Source organism: Mesoplodon densirostris, chromosome 1 (genome assembly GCF_025265405.1).
Source record: "Mesoplodon densirostris isolate mMesDen1 chromosome 1, mMesDen1 primary haplotype, whole genome shotgun sequence".
Taxonomy (NCBI): Eukaryota; Metazoa; Chordata; class Mammalia; order Artiodactyla; family Ziphiidae; genus Mesoplodon; species Mesoplodon densirostris.
Genome location: NC_082661.1, coordinates 207,942,212 through 207,963,240, shown reverse-complemented (window position 1 = coordinate 207,963,240; position 21,029 = coordinate 207,942,212). Strand labels below are relative to the sequence as shown.

Genomic DNA, 21,029 nt, shown 5'->3' with positions numbered 1-21,029 from the left:
GAAGACTCAAATCAACAGAATTAGAAATGAAAAAGAAGTAACCACTGACACTGCAGAAATACAAAAGATCATGAGAGATTACTACAAGCAACTCTATGCCAATAAAATGGACAACCTGAAGAAATGGACAAATCCTTAGAAAAGCACAACCTGCCAAGACTGAGCCAGGAAGAAATAGAAAATATGAACAGACCAATCACAAGCACTGAAACTGAAACTGTCATTAAAAATCTTCCAGCAAACAAAAGCCCAGGACCACATGGCTTCACAGGTGAATTCTATCAAGCATTTAGAGAGGAGCTAACACCTATCCTTCTCAAACTCTTCCAAAATATAGCAGAGGGAGGAACACTCCCAAATTTATTCTATGAGGCCACCATCACCCGATACCAAAACCACACAAGCATGCCACAAAGAAAGAAAACTACAGGCCAATATCACTGATGAACATAGATGCAAAAATCCTCAACAAAATACTAGCAAACAGAATCCAACAGCACATTAAGAGGATCATACACCATGATCAAGTGGGGTTTATTCCACGAATGCAAGGATTCTTCAATACACGCAAATCAATCAACGTCATACACCATATTAACAAACTGAAGGAGAAAAACCATAAGATCATCTCAACGGATGCAGGGAAAGCTTTTGACAAAATTCAACACCCATTTACGATAAAAACCCTGCAGAAAGTAGGCATAGAGGGAACTTTCGTCAACATAATAAAGGCCATATATAACAAACCCACAGCCAACATCGTCCTCAATGGTGAAAAACTGAAAGCATTTCCACTAAGATCAGAACAAGACAAGGTGGCCCACTCTCACCACTCTTATTCAACATAGTTTTGCAAGTTTTAGCCACAGCAATCAGAGAAGAAAAGGAAATAAAAGGAATCCAAATCGGAAAAGAAGACGTAAAGCTGTCACTGTTTGCAGATGACATGATATTATACATAGAGAATCCTAAAGATGCTACCAGAAAACTACTAGAAGTAATCAATGAATTTGGTAAAGTAGCAGGATACAAAATTAACGCACAGAAACCTCTGGCATTCCTATACACTAATGATGAAACATCTGAAAGTGAAATCAAGAAAACACTCCCATTTACCATTGCAACAAAAATAAATAAAATATCTAGGTATAAACCTACCTAAGGAGACAAAAGACCTGTATGCAGAAAATTATAATACACCGATGAAAGAAATTAAAGATGATACAAAGAGATGGAGAGATATACCATGTTCTTGAATTGGAAGAATCAACACTGTGAAAATGACTCTATTACCCAAAGCAATCTACAGATCCAATGCAATCCCTATCAAACTACCACTGGCATTTTTCACAGAACTAGAACAAAACATTTCACAATTTGTATGGAAACACAAAAGAGCCCCAATAGCCAAAGCAATCTTGAGAAAGAAAAACGGAGCTGAAGGAATCAGGCTCCCTGACTTCAGACTATACTACAAAGCTACAGTAATCAAGACAGTATGGTACTGGCACAAAAACAGAAAGACAGGTCAATGGAACAGGATAGAAAGGCCAGAGATAAACCCACGCACATCTGGTCACCTTACCTTTGATAAAGGAGGCAGGAATGTACAGTGGAGAAAGGACAGCCTCTTCAATAAGTGGTGCTGGGAAAACTGGACAGGGACATGTAAAAGTATGAGATTAGATCACTCCCTATCACCATACACAAAAATAAGCTCAAAATGGATTAAAGACCTAAATGTAAGGCCAGAAACTATCAAACTGTTAGAGGAGAACACAGGCAGAACACTCTATGACATAAATCACAGCAAGATCCTTATTGACCCATCTCCTAGAGAAATGGAAATAAAAACAAAAATAAACAAGTGGGACCTAATGAAACTTCAAAGCTTTTGCACAGCAAAGGAAACCATAAACAAGACCAAAAGACAACCCTCAGAATGGGAGAAAATATTTGCAAATGAAGCAACTGACAAAGGATTAATCTCCAAAATTTACAAGCAGCTCATGCAGCTCAATAACGAAAAAACAAACAACCGAATCCAATAATGGGCTGAAGACCTAAATAGACATTTCTCCAAAGAAGATATACAGACTGCCAACAAACAAATGAAAGAATGCTCAACATCATTAATCATTAGAGAAATGCAAATCAAAACTACAATGAGATATCACCTCACACCAGTCAGAATGGCCATCAGCAAAAAATCCAGAAACAATAAATGCTGGAGAGGGTGTGGAGAAAAGGGAACCCTCTTGCAGTGCTGGTGGCAATGTGAATTGGTACAGCCACTATGGAGAACAGTATGGAGGTTCCCTAAAAAACTACAAATAGAACTACCATATGACCCAGCAATCCCAGTACCGGGCATATACCCTGAGAAGACCATAATTCAAAAAGAGTCACGTACCAAAATGTTCATTGCAGCTCTATTTACAATTGCCCAGAGATGGAAACAACCTAAGTGTCCATCATCGGATGAATGGATAAAGAAGATGCGGCCCATATATACAATGGAATATTACTCAGCCATAAAACGAAACGAAATTGAGCTATTTGTAATGAGGTGGATGGACCTAGTGTCTGTCATACAGAGTGAAGTAAGTCAGAATGAGAAAGACAAATACTGTATGCTAACACATCTATATGGAATTTAAGAAAAAGACAAATGTCATGAAGAACCAAGGGGTAACACAGGAATAAAGACACAGACCTACTAGAGAATGGACCTGAGGATATGGGGAGGGGGAAGGGTAAGCTGTGACAAAGCGAGAGAGTGGCATGGACATATATACACTACCAATCGTAAAATAGATAGCTAGTGGGAAGCAGCTGCATAACACAGGGAGATCAGCTCGGTGCTTTGTGACCACCTAGAGGGGTGGGATATGGAGGGCAGGAGGGAGGGTGATGCAAGAGGGAAGAGATATGGGAACATATGTATATGTATAACTGATTCACTTTGTTATAAAGCAGAAACTAACACACCACTGTAAAGCAATTATACTCCAATAAAGATGTAAAAAAAAAGATACATAGATTTCCATGAAAATGCAAATTTTGCAAGGCTGTAAATTTGTGATTGAATGAATAAGTGCATAGTAACAGAATTAAATTACAACACATCTACAGTTTTTATTTTTTATTTTAATTTTTTTCTGAAGTATAGCTGCTGTGCATTATGTTACATGTGTACAATATAGTGATTCACAATTTTTAAAGGTTATACTCCATTTATAGTTACTATAAAATATTGGCTATATCCCTCATGTTGCATAATATATCCTTGTAGCTTATTTTATACCTAATAGTTTGTATCTCTTACTCTTACTTACAATTTTTAAATACGTAATTTTCTCATAAAATACATTTTCTATTATAAAAAAATGCTAAGTCTGGGAAAAAATATTTGCAAATGAAGCAATGGACAAAGAATTAATCTCTACAATATACAAATAGCTCACGGAGCTCAATATCAAAAAAAAAAAAAAACAATTAAAACATGGGTCGAAGACCTAAATAGACATTTCACCAAAGAAGACATACAGATGGCCAAGAGGCATATGAAAAGATGCTCAGCATCACTAATTAATTTAGAGAAATGCAAATCAAAACTACAATGAGGTATCACCTCACACCAGTCAGAATGGCCATCATGAAAAATTCTGCAAGCAATAAATGCTGGAGAGGGTATGGAGAAAGGGAACCCTTTTGCACTGTTGGTGGGAATGTAAATTGATGTAGCCACTATGGAGAATAGTATGGAGGTCCCTTAAAAACTAAAAATAGAACTACCATATGACCAGGCAATCCCACTACTGGGGATATATCCTGAGAAAGCCATAATTCAAAAAGGACACATGTACCCCAATATTCACTGCAGCACTAATTACAATAGCCAGGACATGGAAACAACCTAAATGTCCAATGATACATGAATGGATAAAGAAGAAGTGGTACATATATACAATGGAATATTACTCAGCCATAAATAGGAACGAAACTGGGTTATTTGTAGAGATGTGGATGGACCCAGAGTCTGTCACAGAGAGTGAAGTAAACCAGAAAGAGAAAAACAAATATCATACATTAACGCATAAGTGTAGAATCTAGAAAAATAGTACAGGGGAACCTATCTGTAGGGCAAGAATAGAGACAGAGACGTAGAGAATGGACATGTGGACACAGTGGCGGAAGGGGAGGGTGGGACAAACTGGGAGATTAGGTTTGACATAAATACACTACCATCTGTAAAACAGATAGCTAGTGGAACCTGCTGTATAGCACAGGGAGCTCAGCTCCGTGCTCTGTGATAACCTAGATGTTGGTGGAAGGGGAGGAGGGAGGTCCAAAAGGGAGGGGATATAGGTATACATATAGCTGATTCATTCTGTTATACAGCAGAAACTAACACAACATTGTAAAGCAATTTTACTCCAACCAATCAATCAATCAATAAAAATAAGATGAAGATGTACTCTTTATATTCCAAACCCCACCCCACCCCAAAAAGTGCTAAGGCTATTCTAAAATAATCTAAATGATGATTTCTATTTTGATTTCATAACTTCATTTTAAGGAATTTTTTTTATTTGATCCCATAGCAGTTCCTGGGGACTCTCAGAGCCCACAGATGGAGGGAAAATAGGCAAATTACAGTGTGGGATGCTGATCAGAGAAGGGTGGCTAAGGGACAGGAAGGGGAGAGAAGAAGGGGCAGCATACACATTTAATTTTCCTATGAATTCTTCACATCAAGAATATAGGCCAACTGGGGCTTCCCTGGTGGCGCAGTGGTTGAGAATCTGCCTGCCAATGCAGGGGACTATGGGTTCGAGCCCTGGTCTGGGAAGATCCCACATGCCTAGGAGCGGCTGGGCCCGTGCGCCACAGCTACTGAGCCTGCGCATCTGGAGCCTGTGCTCCGCAACAAGAGAGGCCGCGATAGTGAGAGGCCCGCACATCGTGATGAAGAGTGGCCCCCGCTTGCCACAACTAGAGAAAGCCCTCGCACAGAAACGAAGACCCAACACAGCAAAAATAAATAAATTAAAAAAAAAAAAAAGAATATAGGCCAACTTTCAGAATGGCAGAATAAGAACCTAAAAAAATCTACTCCTCCATGAAAGCAAGAGAACACCGATAAAACTTGTCAGAATCAACCTTTTCAGAAGTATAAAAATTAACCAGTCTTACAATAATCCAAGGACCATTTACTCAAGAAGAATGACCCAATCCCAGTAAGAAGAGTAATCTCTGTGGTGTTTTAATCCCATCCCCCTCTTCCCAGCTCTGCAGTACACTTGAAAACCAATAGACTAGCAACTTATGGTAGTTGTAAAAAGCCATCCTCCTAGCAGCCACTAGAACAGATTAGGTTTGGAATTCCCCAAAAGCTTCATCCTGAGAATTGTCCCCAACCAGCAGCAGACTGAACAGCTCCGTTCTCAGAATTACTTTATTTCATCTAACTCAGAGCTAACTCTGTGGAAGCAGCCCTATCCCCAGGTTGTTTCTCAGAAACAATCTCAGCAGCAGTTCTCTAACACAGCAGCTGCCTGAGTGATATTACCAGTTGGGGGCTAACAAAAGGCTGACCAAAAAAATTTAAAAGGAAAAATTAAGCAATGGAAGGCCCATAGAGGGTTTTGAAAAGCTAGCTCCAACATACTCCTGGGAATCTAGAATGACATGTGTACATTGAGGACGGTGTTTGTACCAAAGGAAGATCTGAGAAGGTCCTACTCTCTCACCTCTGGGTAACCCTGAGGCTCTGTGCAAATAAGAAATGAAGTCTATAAACTGCCTACTGGAGCACTGAAAGCATATCCAACAGACTAACATAGCCCCTCAATAAAGGCTGACTCATTAGTTAAACGCAATTAAAGAAATCCCTGTCCAAACATTAGCTGACCACTAACTCAGCAGAAACTGCAAAGGCCACACACAACAAAAAGGCTTTACAAAATTAGTCCAGGAAAGTCATAAAGCAAACAGCAACAACACAACAACAGCAAACCTGACTGAGGTTGGGGGTAGGGCATGTCTGATTAACAAGATTGTCAAACTGCTTAAAATGTCCAGTTTTGAACAAAAGAGTACAAAAAATTAGGAGACCCACGAAGAAACAGGAAAGTAGGGCCCATACTGAGGGGTTAAAAATAGCATACAATAGAAACTGTTCCTGAGGCAGTACAGAGGGTTGGACCTATGGGCAAAGACAAGCAAATATCAGAACAAGTCAGTTGAAATTATCCGATCTAAGCAACAGAAAGGGGACACCACCAAGCATAAAAACATATGCATAATGGGAGTTACAGGAGAGGAGAGAGAGGACCAAAAGGATATTTGAAAAAATAATGGCCCCAAACTTCCCAATTTGATGAAAAACATTAACCTACATGCCTCAGAAGCTTAACAAACTTCATGTTGGGTGAACTCAGAGATCCACACCTAGGCTTATCATTGTCAAACTATGGACAGTCAAGGAGGATATCTTGAAAGATCAGGAGAAAAGTGACTCATCACATACAAGGGATCCTCAATAAGAGTAACAGCTGACTCCTAATCAGAACCCTGGAGGCCAGAAGGCCAAGGGGTGACTTGCAAGTGTTGAACAGGAAGACTGACCCAAGAATTCTATACACAGTGGAACTTCAAAATGAAGCACAGTCCTACAGAAATGAAAGAAAAATTAAAGACGTTCTCGGATAAACAAAAATGGGAGAATCTTGTCATTTTCAGACCTGCCTTATGAGAAACACTAAAGGGAGTCCTTCTGGCCAAAATGAAAGGACAGTAAATAGTAATTTGAATCCACATGAAAAAATACGGAGCACCAATGAAAAAAGGTAATTACATAGGTAAATAAATAGAAAAGACAGTATAAATGTATTTTTGTTTGTAACACTTTTCTTGTCCTAACTTATGATAACTGCATAAAAATGATAATTATGAAATTATAAGCTTACAGTGTATAAAGATGTAACTTACCTGACAAGAGTAGTACAAAGAAGGGGGTCATGGAGCTATAGTGGAGCAAGTTTTTTCTATACTACTGAAATTAACTTGACATTAACCTCAACTAGGTTGTTTTCAGTTTTAAGATGTGAATTGCAATTTCCAGAGCAACAACTAAGAAAACAATGCAAGAAAAAAAATATATATATACAGTGCTCTCCATTTTACTAAATCAAATTACTAAATCAATTCTCAGCGTTAATCCAACAAATGACACAGGTTGATCAGTGTTCTCTCTTTGAAACACTATCTTTTTTCCCCTCTTTCTCAGGCTTGCTTGTCAGAGCCTCCCCATTTCTCCAACTTCTGAATGGTAACGGCCTCTGGATTCAATCCTTGACGCCGCCCCCCTCGTATCTTCTTTTAATTGGTAGGTGATCTTATCCAGTCTCATGACTTCGAGTTCCAGCTAGATACTGATGGCTCCCAAATCTGTGTCTACAACCCTAACCTATCCTCTGAGTCCCAGACCTAGGACACCCAACTGCCCATTCTATCTCTTGTCTTCCACATCTAACAGGCACTTTAACCTACTTGCCTAATATATGTCTGCATGGCTCACTGCCTCACACCTTTCAGCTCTCTGCTCAAATGTAAGGTCTTCACAGAAGCCTTCCAGGACTGTCTTATGTAAAACAGAACCTCTCCCTCACTCTGTATCCCATAATCCTTTAAAATTTTTCTTCACTGTCCGCATCACAACCCATTTATATTTATACATCTGTTTTAGGTAAGCCATAAGAGCTGAATCCTTGTTCACTGTTTTACCTTAGTGCACAGAACATACTTAAACATTTATTAAAGGAAGAGAAAGGGAATACTGATTAGGAATAAATGTATAAAAGGGCTTTTCACCAATGCATAATACAAACAATGAAGACACTTACTTTTCCTTTTTTTCTTGTTTGTGGGCCTCTCTCGTAATTTGAGCCGCTTTTCTACTATATGGATGGATGACTTTTTTTTCTTGTCCTACACTTCTTCCCTTTGGTGCTTTAGGCTAAAAGTAGAGAAACATATGGCACACACAGTCAGATATATAAATGACTTCTCTCAAAAAATTTTCTTTAGAAATAAAAATTTAAAACAGTAATATAACAGAAATACTGTCAGTCAGAAATACTACACTACGAATCAGGAGAAACGCCAGACTCAAAGTCTTTGTTTCCATGCTCCTAACAGAAATGATATACATACAGCTGACCCTTGAACATCGGTTTGAAATGCATGGGTCCACTTAAACACAGATTGATTTTTTTCCCCCACAGTAAATACTACAGTGCTACATGATCCACGGTTATGGAGGAACTGCATATGTGGAGGGCCAACTATAAATTATATGCAGATTTTTGACAGTATGGAGGATCAGTGCCCCTAACCTCTGCATTGTTCAAGGGTCAACTGTATTCAGAACTATTCTCCGTTAATGTAAGAAAAGAAAGAAAGGCACAGAGTCAATGAACCAGCTCTTCAACTGTTCCAGCTTCAAAGCAGATACAAAGAATGCAGATAGTGAGGAGACTCACGGTTGGAAATTTGCATCAAAGTTAAGAAAGGTGCAAGAGGGCAGAAGGAACATAGGATGTTAGTGCGAGCCCGAATGCAGAAGCTGCACGTGGAACACTGGGCAGTGAATAAAGCCAAACAAACTCGGGCTCACAGGAGATCAGGAACAGAGGAAATAATATAAGCCATCTCGAAATTAGCACATCCCATTCAAGCCTTATGCCAGTTAACTAGGTCCTCTAAACTAGTTGTCTAGTATTTCAGTAACTTTTTATTCCTACATAATTCTGTATCTTATATCTGACCTATATTACTTAGGAATTTTGTTTGGCTCCCTATAATAGAAAGCCAAAAAGTAGTGGCTTAACCCAGATAAAGTTTAGCTCTCTCATGTAAAAAGGAGCTGGAGGTTCTGTTCCACAAAGCCCTGAGATCCAAACTCCTTCCACCCTGTTATCCCACTATCCTTAGGCTATAACCTCGTTTCTATCCAGAGTTCAAAATGGCTTAACAGCAGGTCTACACTCCAGCCAGTGAGAAGTGGAAAAGAAAATCAAAACACATACTCCTTCTATATTATATGTAAGGGAGGATTACATAAGGGGTTAGTAAATATAAACTTTATTCTCAGAAAAAATACAGGATTACAGAAGAAAAAAAAGGCATTAGCTAACATACCTAATTCTCAAAAAGGTTGTGTTTCTACAATATTCTCTTCAAACCTACTGTCTTAATTCAGTCTCATGATCTTTCACGATTAGGATGGCCTTTAGGTTCTCACTGCTAGTCCTTTTTCATTGGGAAGTGGCAGAGCTTATCTTCCTACAACACTAATTAGTAAAGTCCTTCTCCCCTGCTACAGAGCTCCACTAACTCAGGCCCTAAATCCTTAACATGGAAGACAATCCACCCCAACCTACTTCTCCAGCATTATATCCCATTCTTCCAAAGACCCTTCATCCCATTCTTACTAACTTCTCACCATTTCTAGAATATACCCTGCTGTTTCTTTATATCTGGAGACTATACTTGTTGCTACCTCTGCCTGCTAAATCCATTTCCTTACTTGTCCTTTGACAAGACCCAGCTCAAAGTCACTTCCTTTGTAACACTCTCCAGGCAGAATTAGTTAAAATGACCACCTCACACATCTACTCATTTCATCAACAAATATTGACTGAAATATTTAATAAATATTTACTGCTCACTTCTTGATAAACCTGACCAGAGAAGATTAACTCCAAGTCTGAAACCCAGGATGCCCCTGGAAGCTGTTACAAGTATAGGAGTATAAAGTGTGAAACCATCATAAGAGTATGTGCATTCTTTTGTGTGTCTCTCTGCACATGTGGCGGGGAGCGAGGAAGGAGAAAGGAAGGTGTGAGAAGGAACTTTTGTGCATGAAGTGTGCCCAGCAAACATAAATCAAGTCTGTTTGCGCCCACCTGTAACCCCCTCCCTGAGCGTGAGCTCACGTTATTGACTAGCCTGGAGCAAAAGCGATGTGCTATCAATCCCAAGATTAGGTTATGAAAGGACCTGGGCTCTGTCTTGCCCGCTCTCTTTTGCCCTCTTCTGGCTCACTCTGATGGAGACCAGCTGGCTTGTAGTGAGCTGCCCTACGTACGCAGAGGCCGGTGTGACAAACTGAGAAAGGCCTCAGCCGACAGCCACTGAAGAGCTGAGGCCCTTGGTACAGTCCACGAGGAGCTGAATCCCACCAAGAAAGATGTGAGTGAGCTGGGAAATGGATCATCCACAGCTGTGCCCTGAGATGAAACCACAGCTTCAGGTTATACCTTGACTGAAACTGGTGAGAAACCTTGATGGAGAAGATCCAGGTAAGGATCCTGATCTGTGACCCAGAAAAAGTATGAGATAATAAATTCTGTTGTTTTAAGTTGATAAATTGTGGGATAGCATGTTAAAGAGATAACGAATGCAAGACCAAAAAATAAAAGCAAACATCTCTCTCTCTCTCTCTTTTTTTTTTTTTTTGCCGTACGCGGGCCTCCCACTGTTGTGGCCTCTCCCGTTGCGGAGCACAGGCTCCGGATGCGCAGGCTCAGCGGCCATGACTCACGGGCCCAGCCACTCCGCGGCGTGTGGGATTTTCCGGGACCAGGGCACGAACCCATGTCCCCTGTATTGGCAGGCGGACTCTCAACCACTGCACCACCAGGGAAACCCAAACAAAGATCTCTTTGAAAAGATATCTTTATTCCATATATTCCAACAAATAAAATGCTTAAAAAAATGAAACAAGGTCACAAAAACCTCAAGAAAAAAAGATGGTTTCTGAAGCTGTAAAACTTAAGTTACAGAGCTGTGTAACATTTCAGCAGTATGTCCAAGTCTATAAAAAATTTCCTTTAAAGATTTAAAAACTTTCTTTAGAACAAGAAATACTGATACCATTTGGAGTATAAAAATGTCTGCACAGCTTTAGATCTCAGTTAGAGAACCTCCAAGACTTAGTACAAAGAAAATACAAAAAAACTGAACTTATATTCTGACTCAACAGTAGACTATGATTTCTTATAATAATTTACTCATGAAAAGGTTGCCTCAAGGCAGGTTATAAATATATAAGGCACAGAAACATCTATCATAAAATATTAAATTTCAAAACAATTTTATGTTTCAATATATTACTTAAAAAAAAACAAAATACTTCAACAGGGGAAAAGTGCAGTAAAACCCTAACAATGAAAATTAATATATTAATTACAGTCTACTCAAGCTAAGTATCTCTTAATTAAAAAGCAATTAAGGGCTTCCCTGGTGGCGCAGTGGTTGAGAATCTGCCTGCTAATGCAGGGGACACAGGTTCAAGCCCTGGTCTGGGAGGATCCCATGTGCCACGGAGCAACTAGGCCCATGAGCCACAACTACTGAGCCTGTGCATCTGGAGCCTGTGCTCCGCAACAAGAGAGGCCGCGATAGGGAGAGGCCTGCACACCGGGATGAAGAGTGGCCTCCGCTTGCCACAACTAGAGGAAGCCCTCGCACAGAAACGAAGACCCAACACAGCAAAAATAAATAAATTAATTAATAAACTCCTATCCCCAACATCTAAAAAAAAAGCAATTAATCTCCGTCAATCAGGGATTGTCCACATTTATTTTGTAAAACATCTGACAATTCATAAAAAAGTACAGAATGTAAACATATAACAAAACTAGGGGGAGAGGGATTTAAGATGTATTTTCAATTAAAACTTAGTATTTTATGTTTCAAAAAGCACCAAATTAAACTCTCAAAGATACAACAAAAATACATTTTTTTCATATGCATCACAGACTACTCTGAATAACAGAAACTTTCGAAAGTTTCTGGTACCACAGAAATATTCCGGTTAAGAAAACTGATATTAAAAGTCTCTCTTACATACAATCTTTAGTGATTATTTCAGAAAATTCATTATAAACTAGTCTTTGGATTCATACTTCAGAGTAACAAAGAAAACACACAAGTAGTTTATTCAAACAACACAGCAACAAAGAGAGGTATTTCAGGAGCAATATGCTTTAAATATTCCTGTTAAAATCATAAATAACAAAATGGAACTTTTCCTAAAGTACTATGAAAGCCATCAAAGAATCTAGGCTCAACTAGAAACAAAAGTGTCATTTAGACTGCCCAATTCAACTAGAAACCTAGAAGAATGATCATTTCACCAAACACAAGGTACACAAAGGTATATGAATACTTAAAAAAAAAATGTAGAGTAAAGCCATGCCTACAACTGAGAAAGCTTACAGTATATAATACCTTAAACTCCAAATACCCTAAAGCACAAAATAAATTCTAGAATATGATATACTAAGTCACTTAACATCGAAGACGTAACAGGAATGTAATGAACTAATTAACAGAATCTGCACCATTTTTTTGCAGACACTCTACCCTGAAGAACCCTAGGGCATTTCCTTTGCTTAACAGATAAATTTGATGCCAATGACAAGTGTCAATGACAAATACCTAGTTAGAGCATCCAGAAAGGAACTTAACGGTTCTCCACATAAGCCTTGCTAAACCCCATTCAATTTTCAAGGACCATTTCCAGTTCACGTATTTGTGAAGACATCCACAAATATGTAACCATTTCACATCTCAGTATCCTTTCTCTCTGGGTAGCATTTCTCCCATAGCACTTAACATATTGCACTGCCCAGTCATTTAATTCCACACGTGTGCTTATCTCCTACATTGCAGCTCCCTGAAGACTACAAACATGTTCTACTGGGTTGAAAATAATAGTTGGAAAGAAAGAAAAGAGAGTGGGATGTTGACCCAAGTGAATATTTTACTGTATACTGTACATTGAGCTACTACGTATACTTTATACTGTACACTGAGTTACTATGAGTAAAAAATATTTTAAAAAGTTCTTTAAAATAGTGTGAAATACCTCATATAAAAATAATTTTTAAAGGCTCATAAACAATACTCTCCTTAACATTAAGAAAATATCTTAATAATTCTCTAATGCCGACTTTACCTTTCATGCAAAAATCTAACATCAGGCTCAACTTTATGTTATTCCTGACTTACCCATCGATATCTAGTCAGAATTAACCATTTCTCCCATTCTTTTGCTACCACTCTTCACACCTCTACCTTATACTAATGTTCACTGACCAAAAAAACAAAAACAACCCACAAACTTACTGAGCACATACTACCATATATTAAAATAGGCTGTGAGGTTCCAGGATTAAAAACAAACATGGACTTGCTTACAGTCTAGTTATAGCCTAACTATGTAATTTACAATCTAGTTATCTCATGAATAACTATGTAACTTAGTAAGTGCTGGCCAGAAAGTGGCCACCATATAATAGGCGCACCTAACTTTGGGAAATCAGGAAGAGACTCCCCGAGGAACTGACTTGAGACCTACTTGGTTTTTTAAGGATAACGCGAGCTGCTGTATAAAGGACAGTTTGGACGGAGATAGAGTAAGAAGAAGCAAGACTACTGAAGTATTGAGGTCATTAAGAAAAAAATGACAGTTGAGTGGCACAACCAGGGTGACAGTGAAGATGGAGAGAAATGGCAAGGTATGAAATGCATTTTGAAGACAGAATGACAGGACTACAGACAGTGAGGGAAAGGGAAGAGTCCAGTATGACTCCCACGTTTGCAACAAAGCAACCAAGTGGTCAGAAATCCCACTGACTAAGACAGGAATTGGCACATGGAGACAGGGGGCATCAAGAACCCACTTTCAGCCACTGGTTTAAGATGCCCTGGAGACTGCTAAGTAGAGATGTAAACTAAGTAAATAAAGTTATGAGTCTGGCACCTAGAAAAAAGGTCTGGGCTGAATATACAAATTTGGGATAACTTGGGGTTAAAGGAGGTACTTTAAAGCCACAGAGATAAGAGTCTCTTCAGTAGAATAAGAAAAGGGTCTAGGGCTAAGCTCAGATGAACAGATATTTAATAAGCACCTACAATGTAACACGCACCATTATGAAATCAATGAGAAAAAGATTAGTAACCTAAAATAAAAACAGGTCACAAGAAAGAGTATAGATAAATGCCTTTTAAGTTTTGAAAAGATATGTGCTCTACCTTAAAAGAAATGTAAATTAAAACTTCAATAAACTATAATTTTTAATGTATAAAAAAGATTTTTAAAAATTATTTATTCACACTGCATTAGTGACACTGTGGGTGAGTTAGCAGTCTCATTAATAAGTGGGATGTAAACTGGTACAATCTTCTGGAAGGTGATTTGATAGTTCTTATCAAAATAAAAACTGCACGTCTTTTAATCAAGGAATGCTACTTCTATTAATTTCGTCTACAGACATATTTACATATGTACAAAACAAATAAGAATAATCAATGCAGCAGTGTTTGTAGTAGCAAAAGGATGGAAACAGCTTAAGTGTCCATCAGAGACCTGGTAAATAAATTACAGTAAAAGCAAACAATAGGATGTCAGCTGTTAAAACAGCAAGAGGTCGATCTATGTGTACTCACGTAGATTGACATCTAAGATCAGGTAGAAGAAAAAAAGCAAGGGGCATTAGGAGCGTGTCTAGCATACTGCTTCTATATAAAGAGGGAGGTCAGAAGACATATATACTGGCACATTCATATGAAATATCTGAATGGTTATCGAAGAAACCATGTTCTAACAGTGGTTGTTTCTCAACTGAGCTAGGGAATGAGGTAACACAGTTGGAGGCAGACCTACTTTTTGTTGTGGGTAGAATGCCCTCCCTCCCAAAGATGTCCATGCCCTAATTCCCCCACACCCATGAATGTGTTACCACACATGGCAAAAAGGACTGTACAGATGCCATCAAAGATCCTGAGATGGGGAGATTATCCTGGATTATCCACAAGGGCCCAAAATAATTGCAAGGGTCTTTATAAGAGGGGGGCAGCAGGATCACTGTCAAGAGAAAGAAATGTGCCCTTCTCTTCAGGCAGATTTGAAGATGTTACACTGATGGCTTTGAAGAGAAGGAACGGGCCAAGAGCCAAGGAATGTAGGCAACCTCTAGAAACTGGAAAAAGGGAAGAGATTCTCCACTAGGGCATCTTGAAGGAAGACAGCCCCAGCTACACCTTGATTTTAGCTCAGTAAGACTCATTTTTGGACTTCTGATCTCCAGGAGTATAAGAGAATGAATCTGTGTTGTTTCAAGCCATTAAATTTGTATTAATTTTTCACAGCAGTAAAAGGAAATTAACACACATTTCACGGACACCCACATTTTACGTTGTTTTTTTTTTTTTTTAAACCATGTACATGTAACATTATCCCAAAAGTTGGTATACTAGGTAGATTTTCATTAATGTTTTTCTTTAGTTTTACTAACTCTCAGAAACCAGTTTTTACTAGCAGGTAATCGCTTTAATATTTACTACGCTTATAGGCATAAAAACAGAAACATAGACAAATAAAACAGAATCGAGAGTCCATACAAGGGAGCCAAGGTTTTCTAGGAAAGCCTAGAAAAGAAAATTATAAAGAGCTGGCCACTGCACGTACTAATAAATAAAAAAACTTAATTTACACAAACGTATATAATCTAAAGCAGAAAGACTGTAGACAGACATGAAAAATAAGAATACAATGAAAAGGAAAAGGAGAAAACGGAAAGTGACAGAGAAAGGGGACTAATGGCACTGAGACCAGAGTATCATAACTTATTACCAGATTATAAACTTTTATTTATTTATTTATTTATTTTGCGGTACGCGGGCCTCTGACCGCTGTGGCCTCTCCCCCGTTGCGGAGCACAGGCTCCGGACGCGCAGGCTCAGCGGCCATGGCTCACGGGCCCAGCCGCTTCGCGGCATGTGGGATCTTCCTGGACCGGGGCACGAACCCGCGTCCCTTGCATCAGTAGGCGGACTCTCAACCACTGCGCCACCAGGGGAGCCCTATAAACTTTTTTATGCTGTTGTTTTCGTTAGAAACTAATTGAAAAGTGACTATTTACAAAACATGTTCCCATTCAAGAATTATTCTCAAGAACAGAAGCAAAAAGGAAAACAAAAATAGCAGTTTTGTAATATAAACACAAGTGGTAAATATAAAAACAAGCAAGCATAATTTAGATACTGTTTACCTCTGGATGGCTCCTGGAAATATAGGTTCAAGAACACAGAAGGGTTCTTAAAGTGAAAAACAGATAAACGAGAGTTCCTTATACAGTTTATACTTAAACGTGCTACATAAGCGCTCTTTTGCATCCACTGCATTTTTAATAAAAACAAAGTGTCAGGGGCTTCCCTGGTGGCGCAGTGGTTGAGAGTCCGACTGCCGATGCAGGAGATAACGGGTTCGTGCCCCGGTCCGGGAAAATCCCACATGCCACGGAGCGGCTGGGCCCGTGAGCCATGGACGCTGAGCCTGCGCGTCCGGAGCCTGTTGTTCCGCGACAGGAGAGGCCACAAGGGCGAGAGGCCCGCGTACCGCAAAAAAAAAAAAAGTGTCAGTGCGGTGGAGGGGATGAGGAGCGTGAAGGCAGGGTCTGGGGCGGGAGTAGGGCACTGTGGGGTGGTAAGCGGCCGCGAGGACCGGCGACTACGCCGTCCCCGACGCGCCTCGTCCGCCCCCCGCTCCTACACCGCTGAGGAGCGAGTACACGGAGACCTGCGGATCTCCCGCGGGCTGGGGGCAGCGGCAGGCGCCCTACGAGCCCTGCAGGACCCGGCCCGGAACCCGACCCGGCCCGGAACCCGTGCCTGCACCGCAGCCCGCGCACCGCCCATAGTTCTCCCTCCGCACCCCGCTCCCAGCGGCCCGACGCCGGCCCGCCCTCCCCGCCGCCCACCGGAGCCTTCCAGGAACGGGTGGGACCCACCATGGCGACGTCCTCGCGGCCTGGGACCTCCGGACCTCCGAGTCCACACGGCGAGACCTCAGAGTCGGTGGCGGAAACAACTCACGAGGCGACGCCAGCAAAATCCACGAGGAGCGGAAGCCGGGCGCACCTGACCGGCAGAGAGAGGAACGAGTGTTCTTCCCTAAAACGTCCCCGGAAACAAGACCTCACCTTTGTGGGCCGTAGCGGGCTCTCACGCCCCAGTCGCGTAGACAGGCTCCGCGCGTGCTCGCCGGGCGCAGTGGGCGAGGTGGCGGAGCTCGGGGCCAAGGGTGAACGGAGCGGCGCCGGGCGTGAGGCTGTGACCTGGGCTCGGCGCTCCCGGCGGTGGCGGCCCGGCCCTGCGGGGTCTCGGGCGTCTGCCCCGCGCGCAGCTCCCGGGCCACACAGCCCCTTCGGACGTGGCGGCACCGGGCTCCGGCCTCGCGCACGCCGCCCGCTTCCGGTGGCGCCCAGGGCCGCCGCGTCCCCCGGGCGCAGGCCTGTGCTCCGCGCCTCCGGGCCGCCTGAGCGAAGTTCCCCCGAGGCTGTTTCCTCACCCGTGAAGGCCCCCTCTGCCCACTCGAGGCTCCTTCCCACCCGGTTTTTCTGTGTTGTTCTCACGATGTGTGAGTCTTTGTTCCATCTGTACTTGGGAGGATTCCGTGGACAATATATTCGTCCAGCAAACACTGAATGATCTCCTACTGTGCCTTGGGAATACACGGACGATATTCCTGCCCGAGCTCAGCTCATATTCCAAGGCGACATATGAAAAAAAAACACCTAATTAATGTTGTTTCCAGTCCCATACTGTTCTGAAAAACATAAAGCTGGAAGGGTAGGCAGGAAAGCTGTTTCACACGTGCTAGTCTCTGAATCCGCTTTTGAAAGTTAAGAGTTGAACAGAGACCTACGTTAAAGGCAAAAAATTGAAGGAAAGGTAAGGCCGTCTTTATTCAAGGGGTTCCTCCTCAATCTGTATAAGGATCACCGCAGTGGGGAGAGATACGGGCTCCACTCGGAATATACGGGGACAGGAAGGAATTTATAGCCCAGGAGCAGGGTGGCGGGTAGTGGATGGAAAATTACTAAGAGGAAACATTAGGGGTAACGGGGCATTCTGGCTACACCAACCTAACAGGACTCTCGAAATAGGCAGGCTGGTGTGCTCAGACATCACCTGGAAGATGGTGAATGATCCAGAATCTGGTGAGTTACAGACATGGAGGTTGACCAGATGTGGAAGATGGGGGACTCTGGCTAAACCGACTTTCCTGCTAAAATTGATCAGATACGAACAGGCAATCCAAAATTCCAGGCCTAGTTGAAAAAAGAGTTCAGAGGAGCCTGAGTAGAGTTTGGTCAAGGAGAGAATCTTGTCACCTGAATGAAAGGAGAAAACAAGGCATGACAAGTAGCTACAGGTGGGGTGAAGTGGGGTATATGTGTGCAGGTGCATGAATTTAATCAACAACTATTGCCACTGAAAACTAGATTAAATTGTAAACAAGAATGGGTGACCACAAGATCCCTGAATCTAGGGGCAAGGCTTTTAAGTGTGTGAAAGCACATTCTGTGTGAATCTACACAATGAAGGGGGCACCCTTGTAGTATCTACTCTGGAGGCACTACTCTATTGAGAACTCCGGCTAATCCATAACATTTGCACCCTACTTCTATGCGATAACCATTTCCTGTGAAGCCAACTTAACACCCACTCTACCCAGTTTCCGAAATCCGGCCCACTGCAAGTCATCATCCTGAGTTCTATGTTACTGCAAATCCAGTAAGCATTAAATTCTTGTTCTGGCTATTTCAGCTGTTACTAATTGCTCTACCGATCACAAAATTCCCTACCTGCTCCTACCCCATTCTTAATTTCAAATTGCCAACAATCCAACAAACCATGTATCTTCATTTTTTTTTCATTTTAATTTGGGTTTTAAAATAAAAGATTTTGTATTTTCCCCATTCAGATTCAACCCCTAAATAATATTGATTATGGGCAAGGCACCATGTTCAAAATACACTGTAGCAAATGCAAGAATGAGTTATACAAAGTAAGAGTACAGTAATGCATTATATATATATAAAGTACAATAGTGAAGACTAATGTTGGTCATAATTTAGTGTGTACATGCACCACAGTGAAAAGCAGAATGAAACCTCCTACTTCTCCCCCCTAATATCACACCCCTGCACCCTGCCGCCCAGTAGAGAGTTGGGAGATATCTTTAGAGATGTTTCCCTGTGCTTTCACAAATGTATTAAGGCGCGCGCACGTGTGTGTGTGTGTGTGTGTGTGTGCATGTGTAGTGGTAAAGTATTGATTAACATTAGATACTGATATAATAATACAGGAATACTTTCTAGGGTAACTACTAAAAGAACGGAAAACAGGGTAATGACTTTGAATAGGATACAAACAAGTAGAGAAAATGAAATGATAAAATATTCAGATAACTCAAAGGAATGAAATAAAAAAAAAGAAACATAGGACCGTAGGGAAAATTTTTAAAATATGTTGGTAGATTTAAATCCATATAACAATAATTATGGACTAACTGCCTGCAATTTAAAAAGTGAATATTTTACATTGGATTTAAAACACAACTGTGAAAAAAACCCACAACTGTGTTCTGTTTATTGAGACACATCTGAAACATAAGGAAACAGGAAAATTAAAAGTCAAAGATGGAAAGAGGTATACTAAACAAATACTAACCAAAAGTATAGACATATTAATGTTATAGAAGATAGACTGTAAGTCAGAAAGTATTATGGTAGTTAGAAGAGGTCACTTCATAAAGATAAAAAGGTTCCATTTTAAATTTATATACTTATATTCACCTAGTAATATAGCCCCAAGTATATAGTGGAAAAACTGATAAAATTTCAAATGATGGTAGAAAACAAACAGCCCTGGAGGAAAATTACATTTTCCAGTAATTAACAGAACAAGCTGATAAAATATTTACAATGATTTGGAAGACTAGACCACCAACACAATTTGACCTAATGGGTATCATAGAACGCTGCTTCCAGTGCTTGCAAGAATACATGGGTTTTCCAACATATATGGAATAGTTATCAAAAATGATCATATTTTGGGCCAGAAAGCAAATCCAGACAAATTTGAAAGGACTGAAATCCTACAGAATGTGTTCTCTAACCACTGTGCAGTTAGACTAGAAATCAACAAGAAGATAGCTAGACAATTCCCATATAATTAGAAATTAAGAATTACACTTTCAAATAAGTCGTAAGTTAAAGAAGAAATCATATGGAAATTGGAAAATATTTGGGGCTGAAATGATAACAAAAATACTACATATCCAGATTTGTGAGATACATCCGAGGCAGTAATTAGGTCCTTTAGTGTATTAGCGCCTCAACATAAATGTTAGGAAAGAGGAACAGCTGAATATTAATCAGCTAATCCACACCGAGAGGCGGGGAAAGGAACAATAAGGGAAATTCAGAACAGAAGGTGGAAGAGAGTGAAGACCAGAAATTATTGAAATTGAAAAAATAGACATAATTGAGAACAGGAAAGTAAAAATTTGGTTCCTTTTAAAGAATGATAAAATTGATACATTCCTGCAGGACCACTCAAAAAATTTAGAGTAGACCCAATTAACCAATACTGGAATTGAAACAGGTGATATCACTTCAGATGATGCAAGCGTAAGAGGATATTATGACCAAATAAATTTAAATAAAATAGCCAAATTCTTAAAAAAAATATAACCTATACAACTGACAGAGGAATAGAAAACTTGAATATTTCCATCATCATCTCTAAAAATGCTACTCAGGTATCTTCCCATGTTAAAATTACAAACACAGATTTTTTTAGATTTTATAAATACATGTAAATAGGAATAGAACACTACTCTATAATATGATAAAAATGTGGATCGGTACTAGTGATAGTAGATATCATTGTCTTATTCCTGACCTCAAAGAGCAAGCTTCTGTTTGTTTATCCACTTTGGGAAACGATTCTGGCATTATCTGAAAAGTTGAAATGTGTACATCCTCTAATCCAGCGGTGGCATCCCCGGACACATACCCTAGGAACTCCAGTCCATGTCTCTCAGGATACATATACGAAAACTTTCCTAACAGTACTGTTTGTAATAGCCCAAACTAGAG

At 40.4% G+C, this 21,029-nt stretch overlaps 1 protein-coding gene across 1 annotated transcript in view; it reads right to left on the bottom strand.

The window, feature by feature from the left end:
• The window catches only part of TMA16 (translation machinery associated 16 homolog), a 42,554-nt gene extending 25,510 nt beyond the window's left edge, over window positions 1-17,044 (bottom strand). Inside the window, exons 1-2 of the mRNA XM_060114813.1 lie at window positions 16,869-17,044; window positions 7,911-8,023 (exon numbers count right to left, since the gene is read on the bottom strand). Coding sequence (XP_059970796.1) covers window positions 7,911-8,023; window positions 16,869-16,871 — 116 coding nt within the window. The 5' untranslated portion in view covers window positions 16,872-17,044. The remainder of the gene's footprint in view (window positions 1-7,910; window positions 8,024-16,868) is intronic.
• Between the last annotated feature and the right edge of the window lie 3,985 nt (window positions 17,045-21,029).